Raw genomic sequence first — 15,836 nt, 5'->3', positions numbered from 1 at the left:
TTCCTTTTACTTTGCTTTTACGACGTACTCTGACTCTTTCACATGGCCTTTGTTGGTTGAACGCCTGCAGGGCTCACGTTGTTTCCAGGGCCTTGTCCACGATCTGGTGGCAGGTCTTGGATTTCAGCATCTCTGTCCCAAGTTCTTGCAAGCTGGTCTGGTTTTTGTCCTCTTGAATGAGGTGCTGCATACGGTGATGATCTAATTTCAGTGTGGTTCCCCCTTGCATCTGTCAAGCTGTTTCCTTTCCATGAACAAGGGAGCACGGACAGCACCTTGTTTGTCCTGCCATCTGTTTTCCAAGCCAGGACTTTTATTTTTCAGCCCTTTCTCATGAAAGAATGACAAAAGCGTAACTCAGGCAAGGAATGTGCCAAGCTGCTAAGCAAATCAAAAGAAATGGCTCAACAAAGAATCTTTCCAAGCAAAGGCTTCTTCCCTCAGACACAGCCGCGACCTCTCTCACTGAATCATCTTTTCCTGGAGAGGTGTCAAGTCGAACGATTTCAAATCATTGCTGAGAACCAGCTACTGGGCTGCCCCAAACAGCTTTGAATTTGGCCACCAGAGAGACAACCTTGGCAACAAAAGCTAAGTAAGAGGAGGAAAACAAGCCCCGTCTCCTCTTGCACTAAAGCATTAAAGCAGAGATATAACCTATCTTACAAGTCCATTTTTCAGGTGTATAAATAATTCCCAGAGGGCAATTAGAGAGTGCCAAGCACAGCTGGAGCTTAGGCAATCCTGCAAAATGAACAATTGCCAGCAGTTCCGGATGCAGCAGCTTGCTACGAGTGGAAGAGCACAAGAGGTTAATTGTACCTTTGATCTTGCATGTGGGTCCAGCTCTCTCTCTCTGTAGGGTCAGGCACGGAGCTAACGCTCACGTTGTGCAGGAGAAACAGGGAGAGCCTTTCTTTCTGCAGGGTGGCAGACTGGCGGGCAAAGGAACCCTCCTGCTCTCCTCTTTTTCTATTTTTTTTGTGCTATATAAGCACACGGTCTCCCACAGACAGCCCTCTCTTGCCTGAAACAATTCCCAGGCCTTTTAGGATGGCCACCCACAAGCACTGCAGCAGGGTAAAGCGACCTTCCATCCCTGCACGCCTGTTATTTCACGCTGTCTTATTGGAAACAGCTTCTCAACTCCGGCAGGACAGACAATACAAAACATCAGATCCAAGGACTGCTCTGGTTTTTTGAGGCTTTTTTTTTTTTTTGTCTAGCAAAGACCATCGAGAGCAGTTGCGCTTAAGTGAAAAATTTGCTCGAGTTTCTTGCCTGGGCTGGGCTCGAAGTTTGGCTCTCGGAGCGTACAGCAGGCGATCCTGACGTGAGCAATACGTGCGTCTCCAGCGGTAAACGCTGCGCACACGGTTTTGTACTCTGAATGCCTTTACTCGCTGCACATCCACGGAGCTCGACTGGATGCCAGAAATCATTTACAGTTTCAGCTATAAAACGGAATCCAGCAAAATCTTCTCCATAGAAGCAGGCAAGCCCCCAGCGTAATAATAAAGCAGTGCAAGGCAGAGCAGGAACCTAAAGCACAGAAACCCCAGCATCTGAGAGGCTTCCACCCGAGGGTGTGGCTCTGCCAAAGCCCGTGTTTTCTTTATCCCCTGTGCTGATGATGCATTTAACACAACGCTTCGCTAAGGCGGACAGAGATGCAACCACAGGCTATCTCCCCGGCGGGAGATGAGCTACTACGGGATATCATTCCAGGCATCCTGGTGTCACTGTTTGCTTCACGCCGCCCTCGAGGCGGTGGCCAGCCCTCGCAGACTCACCCAGGCTTAGAAAACCAGCAGGAGCCTCCTCACTGCAATCCTCCTCCCGACTCCTCTCGCTACAAGCAGGAGCCAAAGGCCAGGGTGGTCACAGGGAGGTGCACGGCAGCTACCCACCGCGTTTAGCTGTTTGCGATTAACGCCCCGCTGCTCTGGCAAAGGGGAGAGCTGTTTGTTTGTCCTGCCTCTCGGATCTCGGCTCTTCGTCCCCGAGGTCAGGTCACCGAGTGCCCAAACGCACCCCAACAGAGCAGCCCCAGCCACACCGCTGTGGTTTCTGATTTCAGAGGATAAGGCCCGGGGTGGTGCAGGGGAACAGAGCCCACCAGCAGCCCGCCAGCACCTCCGGGGCTCCGGCTGCTTCAGCTGCTTCGCGCTGTTTGGAGGAGCGAGGGCTGCACGTTGGTCACAACAAAGCAAAAGCGACAGATTAGGTTAGAGGATTGATGCGATTTCGGGTGGCAATTTTTCTTCTCCCAGACTTGGCTCGGATCCCTCAGCTTTAAATTTAGTGACTTTCGATGCCGTCTCCCCTGTGGTCCTGTAACTCAATACCAGCCCTACACACAAGCCATTAGAGCTGAGAAGCGGCTGCCAGTTCAGAGACACAGGCATTAACATATGGAGAAGCACGACGCCTGCTAAAAGGATTTTCAGTGTGGTGGAGCACACAAAAGGCCAGGTATTTATATGAGATAGACCAACATATTCCATAAGAATTCAGAGCCTCAAACACATCAACGCTTGTGCACATTAAAACATCAGAAGGATTTTAAGTAGATAACACTCTTACCACTGTGCTAGTTCTCCTGAAAAGCAAGTGGCACAGAACTCTAAACACTGTCTGGCAAAACCCCAATATTTAGGGATTGCTCTCATCGAACCCAATTTTCACTTCTGCACTTGATCTACAATGCAGTGAATTCTGGACTGTGTCTTAATTTTCACGTACCACCAATCAGGGCTGTAGTTCTATTAAAAAGATTTTAAAGTGAAGCAGCAGTTTTGTAGGTTTCTGTGGTCTTCCGTGGAGCAAGCTCTGAGGAAGGCCCTCAGTTTAGGTTTCAACGCTTCTCGAATGTGAGAGTTGGGTATTTTACCCAGAGTTTACTCGGTATGCGCTTAGCAATAAAGTTAAAAGGGAGACAACTAAGCTGAGGTATTAAGAGTGTGCTGTGAACAGCTGAGTAAATGTTTTTTTATATTATTTATCACCATGTTAGTGATATAAAATTCAAGCGTAACCACACAGAAGGCTTAAGTGCAATAAATTTCGACTGGGACAGTATTTCAAACAGTGATTATGGGCAATGTCATAATATGATTTATCAGTAACTGCTCCTTAATGCAAACTAATGAGTACCCAGAGATAGAAAGGGGGAACGAAACTCTCAGGCCAGCCTCCCCGCTGCGAAAGCTAACGGTTCTCACGAGAGCCTACTGCATCTTTTCCTGCTGAAGCAGGAACTGAACTTCTGGTCTCAAACCCACACAGTAACTGCCAGGCCATACAGTTTATTTCAGGATGATTAGCTTATTAGAGATGAATGAAATGTTTAAGTATTTTAAAGAGTGACATATGATACGTGTGGTACTGCTCCCAAGCATCTACCCGGACAGCCCCATGCAACCAGTTGTACACAACCGGCCAGCTCCTCCCGGGGCTTTTTCACGGGGCACTGGCATGCAGAGCTCAACTGGTCTCAGGAAAGCAGGAAAGAGTTCAAAGTGTATTCCCAAAAAAAGAGAATTTTGGTTTTGGACACAGCTTCCAAGTTTGGACTTCACCCTCAACCCTGATTCCAAAGGCAAGGGGAATTCCTGTCTCATCTTCCAGTTCCTTTCACCCTGCCCAACATCAAGTGACTTGCCAGGAAGACATTTGGAATAACCCTCAAAATCTAAATGTATATTTCCACTCCTCTCTGAAACATTTTTGCACAGAAAAGCAGATTTTAATCTGTTAACTTAGAATTTATTCATTACGCTTGCCATCCTTACAGTCCTACAATTGATACGTAAGTTACTTTAAGGCAAACGATGCACCGAAATTTATGTGCTTGAAATACTTCAGCCTCTTAGCACTGAAGGATAAGTAGGTTTCCATAACAAGAGTTGTCAACTCCTCAGTAATAGTCCTCTATATTCAGCCTTTTTAAGATGTTCAGCCCCAAACCTTCCGTACTTGGCAAAAACTGACCACTGATCATCAAAATATTTTATGGAATGGTTTAGGCACGCAAGAAGGAACCAATCAGTGCAAACATCCGAGAAAATCTGCCTCAGCAAGAAACTTGAGACAAGACATTCAAGTGTCTTTCAACCTTGCCAGCAGCTGCTGGTGTTTGCTGCCCTGCCCCACCTCCCTCTGTGCTCTCCCTGGGTGGGAAAGGTCTTCGCCCAGGCACCGAGAAGGCAAATCATTGCACACAGAGCAGTGAAACCAGAGGCCCTGATGAATTCTTTACCGTGTGGGTACCTTACTTTGCAAACTTGATGCAGAACTGAGTGAAGTACTTCCTCGTGGATGCCAGGTTGTCGCGGATGATGGGGACGTTCTGCTTGATGTGGAGGATTACCGAGGTGACATAAGGACTCTGATCGCCAACGTGTTCCACGTTCTGCCACTGCATCTGCACAAAGAGGAAAAAACCAAAAAGACTGTGTAACTCATTAGGGTTCAAGCGATATGCAAGGAAAACTGTATGAGCTTCCTGCCAAAGGATCTCTAAGGAATAATCAAGAGACTGCCTCTGCAATTCACCACTACCAAGGTCACGTTCTTCGTCACTACACTGACTGATCAAAACCATTCCCAGAACAAAACACAAAGGAGGGAAACCCAAAATGGCCCTTTTTGCACCAGAGCGGAGAGAGATTCTGCCTGGTAATGGGAAGCATTAGCAGTAAAAAGGCTTTTGGAGCACCCTACACTGCTTCAATATGTAACAGCTCCCAGTTTTCTGGGATGAAGTGCCCATATAAATCCTGATTACAGGCATTTGAGAAAATAACTGCAAGCTTGCAAAGTCTGGATTCCTGTATGGCAGCCAAGACTTTAATACTGGTGAGACTGATGACAGATAGATGGAAGAGGTAGAAATAGTCTTGAAGTCCAAAACACTCTACACCAGCGTAGCTCACACTAAAAACACTTCTGGTGTACCAGCCAGCATGCCAACTTCACCTCAGCCCAAATACACATTAAAAAATAAAATGAGAGGTTGAGTAATTCTTTTTGTATTTTCATTTACCATCAGCAGAAATGCAACGGACTGTTCCCTGTTAGCCAGATATGTGGCTCCCTTGACTTCCTCAGAGCTTTATTTGAAGAAATACAGTGAGCACACAGTACAAGTCGTTTGAAAAAAACCAATTGGGTAGGGCCTTGATGTCCCTGGCAAAACATCTGTGTGTACAAAGTCTGCTGGATGTTCATGTTCCCCAGTGAAAGAGCTCTTAGCACCGCTACTGTTAGAGACGATGCACTCTGCAATGTGCTCCGTGTAGCAAGGTGGAGATGCAACTAATCCTCTTGGAAATGAAACAGGAGTAAAGTGAATACGAAAATCAGGACAGAAAACTGTGCAGATGCAGAAGATGAGCTTTTTTCTTTTGATTGGGTTTGTCCTCAAACCTTTCTTCAAAAGTTCTGGATTTTGCATGCAACTTTTTTTTTAATTCCCGTCTTTAATTTAGAAACGTCTACTTTGCCACCAAAACCCAGCTCGTTCAATTACACCCGAACACGCAGCATAAGTCACTTAATGGGCGAAGAAGCCAAATTCTTTGCAAAATCAGTGTCTGCCAGAGTCTACACACATCCTCTACCACAGCTATCCTTATTTAAGCCAAGCAAACAAAACCCCGAAGTGCTCATCTCACAGTAACTGGGTAGCTAGCAGGGAGATTTTTCATCATCTGCTCTACAGGTTATAATTCCGTCTTACTTTCAGCTGGAAGATTGCTCGGAAGACAGCTGCTTTTCTACTGCTTGTGGCAATTTTCACAGCAGAAGAAAAGGCTCTGTGCCTGCCTCCCTGATGGACTTGCACACGGACTCCCAGCGCTGGCCATTCCCAAACGAACAGAGCGTCCCTGTACACAGGAACGGCCAGAAAGTGGAAAGGGACTGCTGAGCTGAATTATTACAACAACAACAAAACAGTAGCCTTCTCATTTTGTTGCTTTTCATTCCAAAAGCAATACTTTACAACCAAGCCTTTAAAGCACGAGCAGTAAAAATAGCCCTTTGTGTGTGTGCGCGCGCGTGTGGGTGCGTTCCACCAGAAAAAAAAAAAAACAGTAGCTGCAATGAAAGAAATAGCACACATACTGAAAAGTCATCAGAAGAAATATGAGCCCAACTCTTCTGGTAAAGCTTTGTTCCTGTCATCTTAAATTTATTCCCCTTTTTCCCCCATCCTATGTTTTTCTTGGGATATCCACATAGCCTACACACAAAACCAGCCCAAAGGACAGGAGCAGAGGCATCGTGCTCAGCAGCCCAAGGGAGAAGCCCGGTGCCTGGGGAGCAGCCCCAAGCACCCGCATGCCCCAAGGACCTGGGTGACGTGGCTGGCTGCACAGCAGGGACCCATGATACCCTCAGAGTTGTTTTTGCATAGCACAAACACACAACCCTCAGGATTTTAGGGTGCTTTCTTAAGGAAGGGGAGGAGAAAAGAGAAACCGTGAGCAAAACTGTAGTGGTTTGGTATAAAACAAGAGCTGTACAACGTCCCGGGCATAGTGGAAGCCCTAAAGTGCTCCCAGGTCCATCTGGCTGTGAACCCCATGTCCCCACGTGTCCCTATGTCCCCAGAGAGCTGTGAGTGGGGTGAAAGGGCCAAACCAAGAACCACCAGGTCCCTGTGACATACCCAGTGCAGACACGGGTCTCTAGCTAAAGGGGTTGCTTTGTGGATTTAACCTGGGACAAATCAGTCTCCAAGTCTCCCCGTGCACGACAGCATCCCTACTCATTAGAGCAGGGATGTAGAGAACATCGTTAGAGGCTCTGGTACCGGGCACAGGCAGCATCCACACCACCAGGCCAGTGCCTTCTGCCCTGACCTCGTGTCACAGGCAGGACGAGGTGGGAGGGTAGAGGAAGGCCAGGAGGGTGATGCAGGCAGCAGATATCGCTGCCTTTGAAACCATTTTAGTTCGCACTCTGCTGTATGCTGCACCTTGGCTGCTGGCTGCAGTGCACTCACACTGACTTTTAATTAGCAGCTCCGATCGCTCTGCTCTTGGGTTTTCCTTGGATGTAGCGGAGAGATCATTAAAGCTCTGTGCTTAAGCACTTGCTGTTGTCCACTCAATTGTAAGGAAGTGGGAAATTACAGCTGTGCCAGAAGGTTTTTTTTTTTTAGCAAAATATAAAAAACAGCAAGCAAGCTACATAAGGCACTAAAACATCCCCCAGTCCCACTTACATACACAGTTTTACATATAAATTGATGTTTAATTCAGCAAATAAATAAAACCTTATCCAGTGCAATCCATAAACTTAATTGGGGCAAAAATATCTCATGCAGCTTAGCAGTTCCTCTTCCCAACAATTAAAAAGCACACCAGGCAACTTAAATGCCACAACATGTTCACGGTACTTTGTTATCCACAAAAAGTACTGTGCAGCAGCAAGTGATTTGCTGTCAGCACCCAAACTTCCCCAGTGCCTGCTCATCCTTACCTCCAGCCCTCCAGGTGCACACACCAAAATCTGCAACCCCCGGGACAGCAGGGGAATCGTGTGTGCTCTGTCCCAGGGTACCACACCATTAGCAGTGGTACTTGTACCACACCGGTAGCCATGTCACCAGGAGGAAATTGCCTACGTATTTGTTCTTCCCACGACAGTTTTCATGAGCTTGCTACTGAGAGCTACTGAGCCCCGCAGAGCGGCAGAGAACAGGGCCCCTCAGAGCTAACACAGCTGCTGGCTCTGCACCGGGGACAAACTATAGCTATCTGTGCCATCAGCAGCTCCGAAATACAGACGTGCCTTTCCGGGTGCCCACATTTATTTCAGAAGCAGCTCTGATATTGAAAATTGTAGTGAACAACTTTCACAACCAGCGAGCAAATGACCACAATCACTAAGCGACAAGAGCAAACCTCTTCACTTAGACATGGGGTGGTGCAGGTGGCAGGCTGAAGTGAGAGCAATGCACTTGCATAAAAGTATCCTATAAGATTTTTGCAAATGCAGAATATGGCACCAGGGGTTTAGGGCAAACCCCTCCCCTATCCCACATTCCACTCCTATGGACATGTTTAATCATTCTACACCTGTTGTAGAATTTGAGTAAAGATTATCACCTACAAATTTTGTAAGACAGATCTTTGTCATCACATCATTTACCCATTTCTTCCAGAACACCTAAGTTCAAGAATCAGCAAAACTGAGCACCATTGCCAGCTGAAAGCAACATCCATGATGCTGTATTCCCTGTTAACTCTCTCAATGTCGCCTGAAGCCAAAGCGGATTTAGAGGTGTAAGTATTTCTTAATCTACTTCTATAGTTACCAAACATTTTTGCAAGAAAAAAAAAGTCTAACTCATAAAGGATCAGCAATGTTCAACCTTGGAGAACATCAGAGTGAAGTAAATGAAAAGAAGGTAGTCAGTGGAAGGGCTCTAATGGAGTACTGGTCTTGAGACAGACATGCCTTCACATCACAGGGAAGTCGGAACAGATCAGCCAGACAGCATCGACTCCTTTAATTTGGGCTGAAATTTCACACTTCCAAATACTAACTGTGCGTTTGAATAATTATATGTATTTCTTATTCAACTGTCGGAATAATAAGCCAGACCTAAAGGAAAGGCTAGAGAAGGGTGAAGGAAAAAACTCCTGCACCAAACCCAGGGCTAGTAAAGATGATATAAAGGGACTCTGTCTGATGCAAATAGTGGAATGTGTGCACAAGTGACAAGTATTTATTTAGTTAATTTCACAGCACTTAACTTGTTTATATATCATCAGTCTCATCACATATGCTGCATTTTACTGGTGTTCCAAAGACAAAAATAAATGGCCCACCAGCTGCTGCTTTCTCAAGGCTGTGGTTTACTTGGGCGTAAACAGTTAGAGCTGAGTGATTCAAACACTGCTACACTAGGTGGGTTCAGGAGGAGATCTAAGGAACTGTCACGGCAAACAACTGACACCTGCAGTGCCAAGCCTTTCCTAATGGTGATATTTTACTGGGAAAAAGAAATCCTCTTTCCATTTGGGACATGTACAAGCTCTATTGCTAGCTGCATTCCACTTCAAATATTAGCTGGGGGTGGCGGGGCTAGTTACAGCTGGAGTACATCATAAAGCAGAAAGTTATTAAAATTCATGGCAGCAAGACAGTGTGTTGATCTGACAAAAACAGAGCTCTATGTTTAATATTTCTAATTAAAAAAAAAAAGTTCAATCCGCTTTTGTTGTCTTCACCTCTGTCTAAAGCAGTCTGGGTTTTCACAATACTTTGGCAAGAAACCACAGCTCTGCATTTCAAACACATAAAACCCAGCAGCGTAACTGCAACAAAATCCTTAAGCAGTAATCACATGGGCCTCTCTAGGAATGGCTCCATATGTCCTCAAGAGGATCACAGAAGCAATAGGGCTCAATCCCAATTCCATATTACCCTTCAACTACCTCCATCTAACATCTAAAATTCCTCCCTCAAAGAAAATGAAGATAGCAAATGAGGTGTAGCATTTGAAGTTTCATGCTAAAAAAAAAAAAGTTCTCCCAATCTTAAAGACTCTTGCTAGCATTAGGATTGGAAAGTCTGAAATAGATACTTGCAGAAAGTATTCTACTGTCTGTGTGTTTTAATGTGCTGCAAAAGAATGCAAGCTCTAACGTCGATTATAGTTTTTGGAGTGAAGGATATATTTATAGCTACAGCAATTGCTGCTCTAAGAAGCAAGAAGCAATCAATATATTGATAAGTCTTAGGGCAGTGTAAAGAATATGTCAAGAGTGAAATCAAGCAATCAGCAGACTCTAAGTGTTACCTCTCCCCAAAACAAATCCACCCTTACCTTGCTCATCGCAGTCAGGGCAGGGTCACAGGCGGCATCCAGGTCCTGTACTAACAGCTGTATGCTGTTGGAGATCACGCTGAAAAAAAAAAATAAAATAAATCAAGCACAAGTTTTAGAACAGTATTCACGCAGTATTAGAACTGTCTTATTTGACCATGGAAGAAAGAAAATCCACTAGATGTAGCGTTATGCTGTGAATACACATGGCTAAAATTGTACTGAAAAGAACCCTGGAAAATCTGTATGCTGTTCATTAGGAAGCCACACAACGTGCTTCAGCACAGAGCATATTTTTATACACACATATTTTTACAGTTGATCCTTCTCTGTTTTGACATAGAAAAGGGGCTGGAGATCAAAGATGTCAGACTGGGCAACCCCTCTGCATCAGGAAGAGGAGAAACCCCTGAGTACTGATTGGGCCCAGACAGGAATTCTGCTTAAAATTTAATCCAGCCTGAAAAAAAAAAAAAAATCAGCTATCCAGTCACAGTCAATATTCTACCACTTGCAGAAACTTGCAAAGATGATTTTAGGAAGTACATCTATGTGAGTTCTGAGCGTGTCTCCCATTTGCGAAGATCAAGGCAGAAGCCTTATTTACGTTATGTCTAGGACTGCAGCCATCCATTGTTTGAGGTTCTCAAAGATATATACCAGACTAAAGGACACATTAGTCAAAGATTTTTTCTTTTCTATTTAAACAGCATAATGTTGCTTAGATATATTTGATCCCACTGCGTAAGACTTAGAACCTAATGATGTGCCTAAAGGTGTAACTGATCCTAAGGCAACGGTGAAGGAACGTCGTCTGCAGCAGCTCAGACCACCCTCAGGGGCACGTAACCCAGTGCTTGCACTGGAGACAGCTCCTGTTAAAAGCAAGAAGCGAGTGCATTTCACGAAGCATAGTTTTTAAACACAACTTAACTTTAAATCTGCTGCAGATGCCTGTTTACAGCTTCAGGATTATGTGCATAAAGCCATGTTTTACTCCTGCTCTTTCTCATGATGCTACCACAAATAGGAATTCCAGCACCAGTAGGAAATCTGATCAGTGAAATCGGATCCTTCAAACCAGCTTTCCTCCCCATCATCATCTTTGTGAAGGTCTGGGTACTAATCTAGAATTCACTGTTCAAAGTATTTTTAAGTGTCCAGCTCCTCGTGGAGACATGGTATCACCTGCTCACAGCTTCACGGCTGGCATCTGGCTGGTGCTCTTCACTGCAGCCCACTGAGCACGTCTGTTCCTTTTCCTCGAGCTCTAGCACAGAGACTGGAACAGAATCCTAAAGGTAAGACTGTGCCTTCAGCACAATTTGTTTGTAACGGCAAACTCATCCAAAATTAGTTGGAAAAATTACTACGGGAGATTAAGCGAACATTAGCTTTGAGTTTCACGGTCCAAAACTTTCACTGGGATAAGAAACACCTGTGGCCATTTCTACTGGTGCCTCTGCTGGGCACCGCAGGGTTTACTCCTCTGGGGGATTTCACCAGCTCAGGCAATGCCAAGAGAGGCAGACTGAAATAACTGGTCTCCTGGGCACAGCTGATTCCTGCAGGGCGGCTGCTGTCAGGAGGCTGTAGGAAAGAGTTGTGGTTCAGCACCAAAATGAAACACAACCCACTCCGTGGAAGGAAAGTGACTTCATAACTAGTCTCCACATGTCAGGAGTCAATCTAAAGCCGGGTCACCAAGCTCAGGCTCTTGCCCCAAAACCCACAAGATCGCAAACGGGGACAGAAACCGATTTGTCGACGCTTCAAAATAAACACACCTGCTGCAGGAGGGTAACACCGCAGCAAATGCATTGCAAATGCAAAACATCACGACATGCCAACAGAGCTTTGATCCTGGCTATGTTAGAAGCCACACAAAACCTCTGCCCCAGACAGGATTTAACAATACTTCAGCAGCAGCTAATGAATCCCCACACGATTCTGGGCAGATACACAGAAATGGGAAGACGAGGAAGCAGAGGCCACAAGCAAGCTGTTGGGGCTCTAACAGAGAGCCCAGCGAGCTCAGGATTTCGGGGGGCTCTGAACACTATCCATAACTTCAAAACAGATCAAAGGGGGTGAGGTGGGGAAGAAGCATGGATTTCTGGATTTAAATGACCATAGTTTTCCTTCTGTTGAGCTTCAAGAAGAGCCCAAAGAAAACGCCTAACCTCCACAGCAGTAAAACCCTCCCAGTCAATTACTTTAAAGGTGTTCGTGGTAGCTCTGCACTCTGTGTGAGGAAAGAAACACTTCCCAGGGTATGTAAGCAGCAACATTTTATCATTTGCTTTATGACCCTGCCTAACATCAAATCCCAGAAGAAACAACTTGTTTGATGTTGAATGAGCAAATGCCAAAGAGAGTTTTATAGCTATGACTTAAACTGACAGGAGACTGAAAAAGTGCTCTATACTGGAACAGACTGAAAGTCAATTAAAAAGTCTTTTGTTACAAAATACATCAGGCCTAATGGTTTGCCAGGTTTGGACATCGTTAAACGCGAGCTATACAATAAAAGTTTCCAAAACACATGGTATTTGCTGTCCACAACTGATCATCTTGAGGCAGCCACTGTGGAAACTGAGCAGTGACACAAGATAACATTGCAACCCGAGCTTTCAGTCAGGGATTCACTCTTAAAAAGGGCTGAAAAATATCTAAAGGAAAGGGAATCTCTGCCTGGGATGGAGCCCAAGACCATGTGAAAAATATGGATGGAGATTCAGTGGGATCCTGCCCACTGGAGCAAGACAGGAGGTATCACAGGAAGGAAGTCTGAAAAAAAAAATCTTGCTGCTATCTGGGCTGAATCTTAGCTTTAGGGAGAACGGGAGTTGGTGATACAGATTATTTTCCCATCTTTGCCAAGGCTTTCTTTTGTCTGGCATGAGGCAAAACAATTTTTTTTGCCTCAATTTCCTTCTCTCAAAAATATTCTATATGTTTGTTAGTGGTGGAGAGGAGATGATGTTAGAGGGGAATATTTTTAGCATCAATACATAAAAAGTTATTTTAATGAATGATAATCTTCTCTCAATTATAATCCCCAAATATAAGATTGGATCAGTCTTTTATGACTTCTGAAATGGGGTTTGATCATACTGACAAGGCTGCTGATTAACAGTGGGAAGTTAGAGCAGGAAGGAATGTACTGAAATAGCTTCCTTTCTTGAAATGTAACAGCCACCTCGCAGAGCTGCCAAGATGCAAATGATGTTTCAAATGGAAACTCACTATTTCCTTTCCTCTTTCCAGTGCTCTTGTTCCTTTGGCTAGGACGGTGGGGAACAACTACATCTGAAGTCTGTACTCCTGCTGCTCCTGGACCAGCCAAGGAAGGACCATTCCTTCACCAGGCAAATGCCTTTACCTAGGCTGCATATCTGGGTGGGTCCTACTGCTGGCTGGGATTTTGTGGCTGTATTACTCCAGCACCATCTGGCTGACAAACTAGGATGTTTGATATATTGTGGGAGGATGCATCTGCTGAACATACATGCTGAAAGTGTCTGTCTCTCCCGTCAGGTTGATCCTCTCCACTAGACTTGCATCCACTTTTTCTTTGAGTTTCTCTTCCAACTGTTAGGAAACAAAAAAGCAACAGAAAGGTCAGATTTCTTACTTGAAACAATCATTTTTGAAAACTTACGTCCTGGAAAAGTCAGCTTCTTAAAAACTAAGCTGTGCTCAGACTGCATCCACAACTCAGCCAGTGAACAACGGAAATCTCTCCTTGCTGGACCCCCTAGACACACTGATCTGCCAGGATGGCCTACGGTGGCAGTCAAAGAAGTAAGCCTCCAACATCACATACAGAACTGTAGCATGACATGCTAATGTACTAGCTTAACACCGTGGCACCTGTCCTGCTAATAAAGATGTAGTCCAACACCCTGTCTGTGCCCAACCTGCAGAGAAGCAGGATTGCCAGTTCTCGCGGTGAGAGGCCTCGACACAGCCAAACATCACAGCTCATCTACTATCTGTGGCATTTTGAAAGCAACTGAATGTGAGGAGCACTGCGGCTGCAAAGCGTATCAGCATAAATACCTTCTCTCCTCATTCCACCTTGCCCTAATATTTCAGGAGTGCATTTTCCCAAACCTACTTTGAATTGCTGTTTTTCTTGTTCTTTTAAAACAGAAATTATGAACCATGAGCAAATCCTTTTTTCCTCTCAATCCCATTAAAACAAACTATGTAGCAAGCACTGAAGGAGAGCATCCAAAACTGTGGCTACAGAGTAAGATTAAAAACATACGACTTCTCTCAGGTAGAAACAGCAAAATCAATACTTTTTTTTTTTTTTCTATGAAATACTGATTATTGAGCTCTACATTCTTAGAACTATGGGATAATATGCAGAGCAGACACTACTATGCATATTTTAGTACTCCTGATTACTCCAGTCTCCATAGCAGCCTATCCTAGCCTAGAGAGAACAGCACAGCATCTCATGACAGAAGAGGGACTGCTGCTGGGCATCATCTGAGAGGTGCTGTACAGGAAAGCTCACCTGCTGGGTGGTCGCTAGGCAGTACTCTGCTGTACTAAGGATGCTGCAAATGAGGCAGAGTTCTTCTAAAGTAAACTTCGCCACTTCAGAGCCTTCCTTTTCTTTCAGCAAACTAGTGATGGTGAGCCCGCTACTGCTGCTAGTTGTCCTGGAAAAAAGAAAACCTGTAAGGCTTTCGGGTGTACACAGATACATACTGCCAAAATACTCCTAGATTTCAATGCCATAAAAGGTCCTTACGACCACCAAGTCCAATGCCTTGTGCAACGAACGGCAGTGATCTGCAACCATATTTGCATCAAACACGCAATTACTATTTTGGTTAGGGAGTATCTTTTAGAAAGACAAACGGAATTTGGTATTAAGTCTTCAGGCAAAAGGACAATTCACTCATTCACAACATGTCAGGTTAGGATGCCAGCTGAGCACAGCTCTCCCCAGCTAACTTCACCTTCACTGTCAGTTACTCAAAATCTAATTAAAGATTACACAAAAATCTCAATAACGAATCGAGCAACTTGTCATATTTATCTTCTCAATACCGAACAGATGTCAAGATGTATTTGAAACTTTGGTAACCCATTTTAAAAACTGATGATATCAACACAGAAAGTCACAGAAGATGCGGCTTCTTTCCACTGTGCTCCAGTGATTAACTGCTGTGTATCAACAGAGAAAGAATTAGAACAGTTTAGAGTCAGGAAATTCCCTACCTCTCAACTCTTCATAATCCAAATCCATTAAAAAAATAGGACAGTGATATTTATCTTGGACAGCAAAAATGGAGCACACAAAAAAAACGTGTACAAAGAATGCAACTGAGGTCTGATGGAGAATGCACATAAAATTTTATCTTTCCACTTCTCTGGATGTAACCCTCTCCCCTTCCATCTGTGAAAGATTTTACTGGCTTCAGAAACTCATTCTGCTGCTCCTAGGTTTACAAGGAAAACAAACTGAAGATGGCAAATAGCATACAAAATTATCTGTAGTTAAGTTGGCTATATCTCAAAGACTTCCTTTAGCTTGTGCACTCACCTACATTGGTGTAAACCTCTAATGATTTCCTCTGTTTTCACTGCATTTCCATCTACAAGTTTTATTCATGCATATATAAAATTTTACAGAGCAGAAAGTTACAGGTAAGCACTCCAGCATCACACAAATAAACCGCCTTCATTATATCTATGTGCAATGTTGAGCTTATATCACAAGGGAGCTAAGAATCAAAGCATGAACTTTTTCCCAAGCAGCAGGGTATGGGCAATATTGAAAGACAGATCTTTCTGACAAGACTTGGGCTGGCATTTCAAAAGGAACTTCAAGAAACAGTAACTCTGACTGTTAATCAAAGCCAAATATGAATTTAGCTTCCAGGGACCCTTAAAAAAATAAAAAAAAATGCCATGACAGACCATTTGGTCTCTTGCTGTTTCTCATAACAACAAACTGAACATT

The 15,836-nt window shown here is 44.4% G+C and overlaps 1 protein-coding gene across 1 annotated transcript in view; it reads right to left on the bottom strand.

The window, feature by feature from the left end:
• The window catches only part of VPS53 (VPS53 subunit of GARP complex), a 62,692-nt gene that overhangs the window by 9,031 nt on the left and 37,825 nt on the right, over window positions 1-15,836 (bottom strand). The window contains 4 exon segments of the mRNA XM_066979827.1: window positions 4,278-4,426; window positions 9,848-9,926; window positions 13,359-13,441; window positions 14,379-14,526. Of these exon segments, the coding sequence (XP_066835928.1) occupies window positions 4,278-4,426; window positions 9,848-9,926; window positions 13,359-13,441; window positions 14,379-14,526 (459 nt within the window).

This window comes from Anser cygnoides, chromosome 18 (assembly GCF_040182565.1).
Source record: "Anser cygnoides isolate HZ-2024a breed goose chromosome 18, Taihu_goose_T2T_genome, whole genome shotgun sequence".
In the NCBI taxonomy this organism is placed as follows: Eukaryota; Metazoa; Chordata; class Aves; order Anseriformes; family Anatidae; genus Anser; species Anser cygnoides.
This window is presented reverse-complemented; position numbering and strand designations above follow the sequence as displayed.